At 42.2% G+C, this 12,662-nt stretch overlaps 1 protein-coding gene across 5 annotated transcripts in view; it reads right to left on the bottom strand.

Moving 5' to 3' along the window:
- The window catches only part of LOC119898078 (vacuolar protein sorting-associated protein 13B-like), a 323,319-nt gene that overhangs the window by 188,369 nt on the left and 122,288 nt on the right, over positions 1-12,662 (bottom strand). For all 5 annotated transcript variants that reach the window (XR_005443479.1, XM_038712226.1, XM_038712228.1 and 2 more), the window contains 2 exons: positions 3,840-3,952; positions 1,078-1,210 (listed from right to left, as the gene is read on the bottom strand). Coding sequence is in view for 4 of the 5 variants with exons in the window: in XM_038712226.1 (XP_038568154.1) it covers positions 1,078-1,210; positions 3,840-3,952 (246 nt within the window). In the remaining variant the exon portion in view is untranslated. The remainder of the gene's footprint in view (positions 1-1,077; positions 1,211-3,839; positions 3,953-12,662) is intronic.

The following is a 12,662-nucleotide window of genomic DNA, read 5'->3' as shown; positions in this document are numbered from 1 at the left end:
GCATTATGTGCTGCAGGTTGGTTTTTGTGATCCCCATGCAATATCCCTAAGGTCCATCAAACAGATCCCTCCAACTGATGAATATCCTACCACATGGGGTTTTTGCACTGTATTTGTACACTTGATGAATTGTCAGTAACTAAATCCCTCCCTCACCTGTCCTGCCACCATCAACAATAACCTTAAAGCTTACGGATACTGTTGGTGCAAGCAGTCACATCCAGGCTGGAACTGCATCTAACCTCCCTCATCTCAGTCCTCCTCCCCTTTGTTTCTCCAATCTGTCTATCTCTCCACTCTCCAAAGGGCTCAGAGTTTCCTACTTAGAGACAGTATCGATTGGGAAAATTCTGGAAAGGTCCTAATGAAGGACCTTAGCAATGCTACATGGATGTGTGTGTGTGGCATGCACAGGTGTTTACATGTATAAACCTGCCTATTTGTATGTACATGCCTGCATTTGTGTGTGGGCTGACATGTGCATGCATTTGGTGGATTTGTGTGTGCATGTGTATGTGCACTGAACGTGTTTGTTCTGGACATGGGGGGTCCCAGAAAGTGGAAAACTGGCATACAGGAAGACTACCCACGGCCAAGCCACTCATCTATTCTGGGCATCCAGAACCCACAGTAATACTACCAGAGGAGGAAAACAGAGAAGGATGTGCCTGGATATGTGGTGTCCTCTGAGAGACGGGTTCACTCAGGTGTCAGCAAGCAGTAGTGTGTTATGTAACAACTTAGTAACATGGATTCATTGCATAGAAACAAGGTTAAATACAGTAAATTGTTGTTATTCCACCACTGGAAAACCATATCCTTAAACAAAGAAACAGTGGCGGTTATCAAGGGAGAAGTAAATGCCATTGCAGTTTTCATTTATATATTAATCTTAACACAAAACACATCTGAAAACAAACGCTTGGGAGATGATCTTTTGCTGAACCTGAGACTAAACCTGTTCCTTTTATTTGCATAAATGCTGGACTGATTTATTGTAATCTTATTGTATGGTGTGCATTGTCACAATATCTTCAGTATTACACCTACGACACAGTTTGGAGTTGGTAAACCTACCTGTCACTGTCTTGGTTTTGACGGGGCTGCTGGCATAGTCTGACGCCTGATTGGAGGGCTGTTTGGCAAGTGGTGTGCTCCCTACGGACACCTCGTCCTCTCTCCTCTTTGCCAGAGGAACTGAACCTGGAGTCTGCAATGACATCACAGCATGACTGAGCACCAATGAGGAAGGAAATATGATGTTTTATTGTAGCATGTATGCATTTCCACTGAAGATGCATTCCTTCAGTCCTTAAATAAGAGAATGTTACCAGGTCTAACAGCACACGTGATTCAAATGTTGTTCTGTGTTAGAAAGGCCATGACCCAGAGACAACTTTAGACAGCTTTTAAGATGTAGGTTAATCAGGAGACACAATGTATAATGCAATGCATGACAGAAAGGGAGGCAGAGAAAGAAAGAGAAAAGAAAAATGCAATGGAACACAACAGAGGCCTCCAAGACCAACAAGGACTAGTGACAGCTCCCTGTTTTTTTTGAGCTGTCTCCCATGCTGCTAGCAGGCCAAACACACACACACACGCGCATCCTGGCTGGCAGTGAGATGGCTGAAAGACAGAAGAGTGGAAGGTTGGTCTGAAATAAGGAAACCCCATTAGCATCAGCCAGCAGCAGTACTAGGCTATGATGTAGCTGCATAAGGCCACAGGCCAACCACGTACTGCAGCCTGTGTAAACATGCACGCACGCACACACACATGCACAAATACACACACACACACACACACACACACACACACACACACTTGTTTTTCAGTGACTGGGTCGGGACCCAAAGACTGGTTGTGGTAAGATTAAAAATGGGCCCCTAAATTACATTAGTATTTGAAACTACTGACTGAGGTATGATGCCAAATCCTTCCTAGGTTTTTGCAACTTAAAATAGGGTGAATGAAATAATGTAGGCCAGTAGGTAGTAAGTTAGCTGCCCAAAGTCAGGTTTGACTTGAAAATCATATTAGTGGCTGTTGAAGATCTGCTAAGAGAATGTTAAAAATACTGTTTCATTAGAAAGGCATTTCCAAAATACACCCATAGTATACACAAACAACTGTATTGGAGGCTTTAACAACAAATGCAAGTTTGAACAAAATAAAAACCCCAAAAACTCAAATACTTATTTATAGAGTGAACATGACACTAAAATACTATAGAAAAAAAACTATTAATTTTAATGTTTTATTGGTTCACGTGTCAGAGAAAAATGCAAAATGGCTTAAAAAATTATAGAAATTAGTTTATACACTTCATAGAAAATATGTTCCTGGCCACATTTTAATACTCTATGCTAAAAACAGGTACCTTACCCAGTGTCCACCACTCATTCCTGGTGGATGACATAGTATGAGCTAACTTCTTCTACCACACACACTGGGGTGGGTGAGGGTGAAAAACAGCAAAGGCAAATGCCTGCTTGGTTCTAAACCTTCTTTTTTCCTCATATTACCTTTCTCTTCATTTTCCTACCATCTCCCTGTACTTCTATGATTTCTCCTGTGTTATCCCCGCTTGTTCTGGTACTTTCATTTTCACCTCCCTCTCCTTCCTGCACACATTTTCCATACAGTCCTGTGCTGTCCCCTTTTCTGTTGTCTCCTCCTTGTTCCATACTCTTCTTACCATAACCCATTCCCTGGTGTTTTCATCTGTCCCTCCATGGTCCTTCTCACCTCTTCATATCTCTCCCTCTGCACTCTATCATATTCCCATGAGCCTTCCCTGTCTATTGTTTGTGAATCAACTTCTCTGTGGTGCTTTCGCTTATTTTCTCTTCCTCCCATCAACTTTTCATGTGCCTTTTTCCACTTCTCTTTCCTCTGTACTACCAAAGCCCTTCCCATTCTACTCCTCATGTCACACATACGTCCTCCTTCCTTTGTCCATCCCTCTAAATGTTCCCTTCATTGTCCTGTTTTCTGCTCTAAGTACCTCTTCTCTCATCATTTCCTGCCATCCTGACCCTACCAGTCGGTGTCCTCTCCTCTGTCCTTCACAGTCTGTTATCCGGCCTTCACTTGGAGGCCCTTGAAAAGTGGCCCTGACAGGCAGCTGAGCTAGATGGCCTTACAAAAACACACACATGAACACAGGCACAAACACGTTCACAGCCTTCACACTGGCTACAGTTCAACTCCTAACATCTGTTTACCCCCGTACCTCCAGAGTAAGGAGTTGGTGCAATTAACTCCCTCTCTCTTTGTCTGTCAAACACACATGCATGCCGACAGCCTTTCCAAACTGCAGGAGGCATGAAACAGAGCAACATGTTGTAAAAAAAAAACAATGAAAAAATTAAAACAAACCCCAAACATCTGAAGTATTCCAATATGATACTTTCTTATACTATATATATATATTTATGTGCCTTTATGGGGTGAACCTGGGCTATATCCCAGGCAATCAGACTGAGCATGTCTGCATGTGTGTATGTGTGTGTGCGTGTGTAATGTGGGCACAGAGCATTCAATGTCCATAACCATCACCATGACCCCTGTCAAATAAATAGAGAGAGACTGGATGGAAGACAGGGAGCAGAGCACATGGAAAAAGGTAACTGGGAAAGAAAAGTCACAGAAGAAGGAGGGAGGGAGACATTTAAATTCGCTTCAGGCTCTTATCCGGAGCAACTTGAGTGCAACAGCAGAATATGCTGCAGGGACTTTATTAACACAAATTACAAGTAAACCATGTAAATGTTAACGCCAAGGTCCAGAAAGAGAAATGACTTTGTCTGAGAACGTGATAGATGATCAGGTACCTGCTGCTGTTGCCGGCCCTCCCTCCCTCTGTGAGGTTGGTACAACAGCCATGTACAGAAGACTGGGTCCACATTGACAGCTATGCCCTGGACACTGACCAGCAGGACTGCACCTGGACAACACAAAAACACAAACAGAGGTTTAATAGCCCAACTCTGAAGACAAAGAAAATCAAAGCCATGATTAATGTCATGTTCTTCCAAACATAAAAATCTAACAGGAAAGGATATAATGTACATCTGTCTTGCCTTTCAAAATCAAAATGACTGCTCGCAAACTCAGACCAGTTGTTTCAAGGCATTCAAGCAGTGGTTTGACATTAGCAAATGTCAGTGATCAACACAATTCAACAGGATCCAGAGAGATGCACAGAATAACTGACTAAAGTGGAAACTATCTGAACTCACATAGACAAAAATATTCCGATGCTCTTGCTGCAATTATTTCTACAAAGTAGGAGGTACATCGATACAAATCACTGAAATCAATGTACGGTAATGACCAATGAGTCAAAGTGACTTAAGGAAAATCTGCTCAGATTGAGTGTCAGTTTCTTCCACTCCCGCGCAGTTTACACTGTGTCCTAATGACCTGCTGGTGGGTATCAAGCCTGCTTGTTGGAGTGCAGCAAGGAGCATAGTTTGTTTCAATTGCGCTGTTCAAAGTGGTATCCCACTAAGCCAAGAATAACATTTTCTTTTGATAAATTTCTATGAAACACGAGCCTTTCTCTGGGTTTTGGTTTACTCTTAAATAATAATCTTCACCAACAATAAGCGGGCCCTGAGGTAATGCATTAGGATCCTATCAATAATGACTCCCATGCCTGCAGGATTAGCGCAAGGTCTCTGGCGTGCCGTGGAATGTCCCAGCATGACGATAGGAGGATGTTTCAGCTCTAGAAGGACTTTTAGCAGTTTAATGGAGCTTTGGACAAGGCCCCGGTCTTCTGTTTCAGGCCCCGAGGCAACGCTGTGTATGTAAGTGTGAATGTGTAAGTGTATGTGTATTTCACCTCTGACAAAGCCTGATTGCTTGTTGCTTTGCCTAACATTTTAGTGTCTCTAAAGCATGAAAAAAGCACAATTATAAACTCTCCCTCAACACACGCACTCACATTTCTGTTACACCAGCTCTTTAGCTTGGCAGGAACTACTGCTTGGTCCATTATTCCCTGTGAACAATGCAAATAAAACTGCTCTAATTTGCTTCACTTTTACAACTTACAGTGATTTGTGGCCTGTGAGCCTGTGTGTGTTTGCAGTGCAATGTAAATGTGTATGACTGAGAGCATGGGCGAAGTAAAATGTGTGTGTGCCAGAACTGTGTGTGTGCATCTACAATATGAGGTTATATGGTGTCTGATCTTTATTCACCAGGTATACTTTAATCCTGAGCTAAGGTTTAATACAGGCACTAGATCCTTTCTGGGCAAAGGGGAAACTTTCTCATTGGATCAAGTCAAACTCACATTTCTTCATCTATTTTTCTACTTTCTTTACTTTCCGTTGCTTCTATCATTCTGTCTCTTAAGTATTTCCCTATCTATCTACACCTCTGGGCTTCCTTCTCTCCCTAACAATAGCCTTACTGGCAAGGGTTCATTTCTGTCCTAAACCATGCCATACCTAATTGTTCAGTTGTATCTTCATCCTCTCCGTTACATTTTGTCTCCTCTCCCTCCAAGTCCCTCTGTTACTTCCCCTTCTTCCATCCTTCCATGCCCCTCTTTATCCTCTTTCACCCCTCTTCACCCTTCCTTATGAAACCATACCTCCACCCTTTCTTGTCATCCTACATCCACCTCTCTACCCCTCCTCCTGACAAAGAATCATAACCTCAGCCCTGTGGCTTGAACTCCTATACCACAGTGCGGCTGCTTAATAGGCTTTGGCTGTGGCTGTAGTGCTGGGGCCCGACTTCAAGTGGTTTCATCATAGCCCAGAACAGCATGAGCAGTATAGGACCCAAAAGGCTGGGAATGGGCTGAGTAGAGAAGATGTATTCAATAAATTGACCCTAAATTGTGGTCTACGGGATGCACTGAGCACGACAAAGCACATTCAGCAGAAATGAGTCATAGCGCAATAAATCGTAAAACTTAGTAGATGGATTGTTTATTTAACAGTTATTACAGAGATGAATGAGCAAATAAAACGATATAAAATGCCTAATTGGAGATAACTCTCTCAACCAGAGCAGCTTAGCTGTGGTCTTTGCACAGCATCAATATGTATTAAAGCCAATACAGCCCTGAGGCACACTATACTGTCACCAGCTATTTTCAGTCTAAACTTAAGGTGGAATAGCCACAAAGAAAATAGAAAATGGTCAACTTGGGGGAGACACCCGATTTCATCTTAGGACATCTTATTAAAGGTTGTGTGGACAAATACAATAAACAAAAACATGTAACCACACATGTGAGTTTCCATTATAACACAATTGTCTCAACATCAGAAGAATGAAGCTGACCTGTTGAGTGTATGAAAGTCTAGCAAGTTGGTTGCTTAAATAATAAGTAAGCTGAAGTAACTGGCAAGTGCTGTGCTAGCCGCTGTCATCTTATTGTGGCTGTGTGTCATGTCTGTTTGGCTTCTGCCAATGATTTCCATGACTATTTTGATACATCACAACACCACTCAAAAAGCTCTCTTTTTAAGATTAACAGACCAAACAATTCTTTCTCTCTCTCTGCCACTTTGACAGTGACACAGAAACTAAATATATGTTGACCTGGCTTTGAAGAGCAAGGCTTTACCAGCCGCACTGTGTTTTCTTGTTTCATCATTGTGTTGACATAACTGCAGGAGAGTGACACCTCCTTTGAAGCCTGCAGCACCATGAAATGGCCTGGCATGCGTGGAGGGCGACCTCGGCAGCAGGCTAACTGTTGTTTTTCTCTGCTCTAACAGGGTGGCATATGGGTAATTACAGAAAGTGATGACAATGATAACAGAAGTATTTTCCTTACTTCCTAAATGATTCCTCAAGAAAACACCAGAAAACTGCTCAGCAGCCTAGATTCTGAAAATACGTACAACCGCAGACTGTATGTGCAGGCATCGGTGAAGACACACTTACCTTGACTCACTCACAGTGAACCTATTAATGTCAAAGGTGTTTTTTTTTTTCTTCAGTGGCTTAAGACCAGTTGAGTTAAAAGAGAGCACTGGGCTGCTGGTGTTGTTTTACGGGTGTCTGACATTAGGCTGCTCACAGCTTGAGGCTACAGTAGAGCATTAGACCAGACTGAGAGAAGGTCTCTAACCTTTAAGCCCTGTCTTGGTTCTTCTGTCAGTCTCCTTCTTTTTTTTGGTCCGACAGCCCCTGTAATCTATCAGCCACACATCTTTCTGTCTTCGTATTGTCTTTTTATCAGGTTACGTGGTTTATACATTAACATTTTGAATGCAAAATCTGCTTTTGTTCAGTCACTGCAAGCATGAAATTCAATAAACTGGGAGCGGTTAGGTCAGTGCAAGTTCAAAACCAAGTCCCACAGTGGAGACCAAAGCCCTGATTGGGGTTACAGAGGGCACAACCTCCCAACTACAGGGCCATGACCCCCACCACAAGAGTTACAGACAGGCAAAGAGAGGTGGGAGGCGCTCACCATCCACCCCCCCAGGTAGACAGACGGGAGAGGATTCATGTTCAAGCCAGCTAATCGCCCCCTCAGAATCGCTTCATTGTTGGACGTGAGGCAGCGCTGGGACCCTGCGTCCAGCTTCTCCAACAGAAAATAAATAAATATAGCCCAGCCCGCGTCAGCCAGATGACTTCTGACAGGTTTGGTTAATTTCGAAGCCAAGTAGCAAAACAAAACATTACGCCAGCGTGCGGGGCCTACGCTGCCTTTAATTGCTTTTCCGATGAGCTCATGACTCGAAGGTGTCCTGGAGCGAGCCATACAGCCCGACAGGTGTTCTACTGGTGTGAGTGTCTGTGACTATGAATGTATATGTGCGTGTATGTGCGAGAGTGTGTGTTTGTGTGTGTGTGAGATTGTATGTGAGTGAGTGAGTGAGTGAGTGAGTGAGTGAGTGAGAGAGAGAGAGAGAGAGAGTGTGTGCTAGAGAGAGAGCTGTTGACACCGCTGAAAAGGGACTCAGCTGTGTGTGGGTGGGTGCAAGGAACAGTGTGTACAGTAAATGGTGTGTGTGTGTAATTGCGTATGATAGAAGTGCATATGTCTCTTTGTGAACAAAAGGAAGTGTTTTTATTTCATTCATTTGTGTGCAGTGGGACTGTGAAAAAACACACACACATACACACACTCACTGTACTGCTGTTCCCCTGCCGTGCTGTGACCCAGCGGCCCGGGGGCAATGCCGCCACAGGAGCCCAGGGGCTCAGGAAGGACACAGGCAGGTTTGACTGGAAACAGATCCTGGCCTACGGAAAGCCTGCTCTCACTCTGGGCCCATACAGCTCTCTGCACTGGATGCCGGTATAAGAGAATACACCCATATTTGCGTAAGTGTGTGTGTGAGAGTGCGTGTGTGTGTGCGTGTGAGTCTTTCAACACGGCCCAACTGCGGTAGCCTGCAGCTGACAGGCTAGACCCACCTCGTAAAGGTTGACTATGGCTGTGGGTACAGTAACAGTAATAGGCAGGAAGAAAGCTGGAGAGTGATTCAGCCAGCAAGGGAGTGAATGAAGGGCAGACACAGAGAAAGCTGGAGTGACAGAAGCAGAGAAACACCTAAAATACATAAAACCACTGACAAACATTCAGAGAGAGAGAGAGAGAGAAAAAAATGAGAAAGACAAAGACAGAGTAGACAGAGATATAGTGCATAAATGGAACGAACATATAAAACAGTTGACGATGAGAAAGTCATTTTCCTAATCTACATGATAAGTGAGTAGGCCTCAGAATTTGGCCATGGATATGTATGATTTATGACATGACTACAGTAAGTCTCCATACATGCAAAGTCCTATGAACCGGATATCTCACATACAGCCAAGTTTGGATAAGCAGTAAAAGCATGTGTGTGTGTGTCTACATTACATGCATGAATGCACATACATCCACTACATAATTCAAAACTGTATGTACATGCATTTACTGTATGCACACTGATAAATAACATGTATGCGTGTAGAAAGCGTGCATGCCGACGCGTGTACATGTGTGGTTATGCATTGTTGTGAGCACAGAGCTGTATTTGCTGGGTTTGGTGACTCATTTCCTAGGCTAATGTTCAAATGCAGAAAAGACCACTCAAGAGCTTTGCCTTTGCTTTTTCCTGGTGCTTGACTCAACAGTAGCAACCCTTTCCCCGTGTATGTATAGGTGTGCATGTCACTATGCAAAAAAAAGTAATTTCATATTTGATTATGTGATTTCAATAATATTAAGATATAACTCAGGCTGAGTAAGATCTGAATTACACCTGGCACAGGCAAACAAAGGCTGACATTTAAAATAACCTTTGACACGTGATTGTCTCGGTTTCTGCTTTTGTCTATAATGTGAACAAATTCTACAGATTTGTCTTAAATTGCATAAAATACAACACACGCTAAATATCTGACCATGGAAAAATTTACTTATGCACATTCCTAGAATGCACTGTGGACCATTAGTGAGGCCAGATGAGGGGTTTAAATCAGCATAACAGCAGCTCTGTAGAGCTCTGTATGTTGATAAGCGGCTTCATAGCCAAACATATCCCTCTTCTAGTTGATTCCTTGCCTTCATAAATCCACATCCACTCTCATGGTGTTGAAAAGACAAACAGACACTGCACAATTGGTGCCTGTGCCCCCGCTGAAACTTCCTGAAACCCAAGCAGCCCTGATTTGGATATTACCAGCTGGTATCTCTCTTCCTATCGTCTCTCTCCTACACCATTTCTTTGATATGCCCACAAAAATACACTGTCTTTCTGCCTCCTCACATCAAATCTTACAGAAGGAAAATGCTTAAAGTCAAGACCAAATGTGACCTGGCCCTTGTCAGCAAGACAGCTAGCCTTCTTAATGAGAGACAAAACAGACTTGGGTCCTGATTGCATTAATGTATCATTACCGTATCCATCATGGACATACAGTGCACTGTGTGAACTCTAAATGAGCCCCACTGTAATGTAAGAGGAACAGGAGAGACACTTCTGAGCTCATTAAAATAAACAGACTTCTGCTTCTGCTGCTGCTTTCCCACAGACAGTTTCAGTTTTGCATAGTTACCTTGAAAACTCCTTATCGCTGCTATCATTCAGCTGGCTCATGGGCTTTCTCTACAGTTCAAGCTGAGTTCTCTTCGTTTGTCATGAGGAGAGGGGGAATCAGGCAATTTAACGTTGTTCTTTCCAAGTATTTTTATATAAAAAATAGAAAGGCTTAATGCAAATTAAAAAAATGTGGAGTTTACTTTATTGCAATGTTTTTTTATACTCATGAGACTAACAATGTCCATAATGATGTTATGCAATTGAAAAACAGGAACAATACTAGTGTGGGTCTATCTTTAGATAAGCTTCAGATGCATACAAATCAAAGTAAGCACCGTGCAGAAAATAAATATGTAATATACTGTTATATGCAGATGAGCAGGAAACCTCAAGCATGATGTCTGAGAAAGAACACTTGCTGTTGCTTTACAGTCATTTTTAAGTGACTGTTTTTGTAATTTTGTTGATATAATCACATTTAAAGCTTGAAATATTTCACTCTTTGCAAACAAGCAGCTTCCAATCTTCTATAATTTGTTTTTCTCTCTGGGACACTTTGGAAACTCCAGATGTATCTGATGTGGATTCCAAAAACTGATCCAATATAATTGCACAACATTTCAAAAGTGACTTTGGAGGTTCTAAAATGTTTGTTAAACATGAATCCATTATGATGGTTACAAGATGATTAAATGGTGTTTTATTATGTGATATTATCGTTTTCATCATTACACATCATGGCTGACATTTGATGGTAGACAGAAAAAGTATACCAACAAATAAAAGATAAGCTGTAACTAATCTATTCAGCTCTTCTTGTTATGTTATTTCTTATGTTTTAAGTTATAGAATACCCCTTTGTATTTGTTTAAACCCAGCTGATGGCTTATTCTATCTTCGTTTTACTGATATCTCTCTCCTATTTTCTGTATCCATCTTCAAGCTGACCAGGTTCATGATCCAGCTGTTGTTTGCAAACGACAAACAGCCTGATGGTGGATGTCCAACCCCATCTTCTCCAGTCATCCTCTTCAGCTCTCTCCACAGCCTTCAACTTTCTGGAGAGCACGCGGGACAATTGAGGACAAGATCCTGTCTTCAATTACCTTCAGGTCTCTCCACCTCTCTGTTCCCTCAGTCTTTCAGCTTGGCCTTTTGTCAGTTCAGTAGACTTAGTAATGATCTCAATGACAGATCAAAGTCCTCTGGCTGAGATTTGGGGTCACTCAGGAAGCTGGGAATGCAACACTGAAAAATTTGATGTTTGCACGGCAATATGCAATGGATCCTCTCCTTTGGTTTGCCTGACTGTGTACTGTATCTACCTTTCTACTGGTCTGGCTGTCTGACATGACAGTCAATTGGTCTGAGCATATCTTCAGGCAATTTGTCTGTTTGGTCCACGACTGAGGTCAAGTTCATTTTAAATACTCTTTCTATTTTGGCAACATCTTGGGTAATAAGCGGTCACTGATGAGGAACTTTTGCACTGTGCTCCTCAGAGATCAATAAAAGGACATAACCAGCATTTAAATGTTTTTTTCCTTGGATGTTCTGTTCATTACTGTTCATGTTAGCTACTGGGTTCTTATATTTATTCCAAAGAAAACATTGTTGCTGCTGCCAGAAATGGGGGGGAGGGGGTGCATCATTTCCTGTAATTTTAGAGGATTTCTTCTTAGGAAAACCTACACAATAGCAAGTGTTGAGAAAAGTTTAGAATCCATAGAGGGAATTTGTATTTTCTCATGACAAGTGAGAGTGTGTCAAAATAAATTCAATTAAAATGAATGATTATGGTTTTAATAAGCAACATAGCAGGAACAACAGGAACATAGCAGCATGATTGCCACTGGATCAGCTGATTCTGCTAGTGCCTCTGGGTCTCTGCAAGTATTATTCTTCAGAGGTGCCTGGGCGTCAGTAGTGGGGAGATGTTTATTCTAAACAGCCAATATCTCTTAACTCCTTCTCGTTCTATCTCTATTTTTCTCAGTTTCAGTTTCTGTGGGTCCCTCTCAGTTCCTGCTCCCAATATCCACCTCATCCTCTTCTTGCTTGCCACAGTAGATTGAAGATTACTCCTCTTAAAGACATAGCCTTAAGTGGTTGCACATTTGAACCATTTAGCAATTTGGTCTAATGGTTTCAGGATGAGCTATTTTAGCTATGATGCAGGGACAAAGGGATAGAAGGATGGAAGGGGTGTAAAATACGATGAAACACTAGTTCTGATTGGCTGGATTTCCTTATCCAGGAAGGGGGTCACTGCGGTGTCAACACTAAAAGGGATGGCCTCAAACAGAGATTGGATGATTACAAAACTGAACAATTCGAATTTAGCAGATGGAGAAAAATATTCCAAGACATGTTAGCAAAGTAACGAGGAGGATTATAAAAGGCTTTTTAGACTCATAAAAGGTCTTGTGTTTGAGTAAGGTCACGTTAAACTGATATAGCAGGTCTTTCTGTGTGGATTAGGACCGACAGGGAGAGATTAATGCTCTCTCACTGGTGTGTCGATTAACCCCCACACCCTAACTATTGCATGAAACTCTGTTACAAATTCCATGAGTCTAGATGACAGATAAGCATGATAGCTCACGTAGGACATATAGTTTTATGTGTGTATGCAAG

Source organism: Micropterus salmoides, unplaced genomic scaffold, assembly GCF_014851395.1.
Source record: "Micropterus salmoides isolate LMB-PRFRI ecotype aquatic unplaced genomic scaffold, ASM1485139v1 Ms_hic_scaffold_11, whole genome shotgun sequence".
Lineage (NCBI taxonomy): Eukaryota > Metazoa > Chordata > Actinopteri > Centrarchiformes > Centrarchidae > Micropterus > Micropterus salmoides.
The sequence above is the reverse complement of the archived record's forward strand: the minus strand, read 5'-3'. Positions and strand labels throughout refer to the sequence as shown.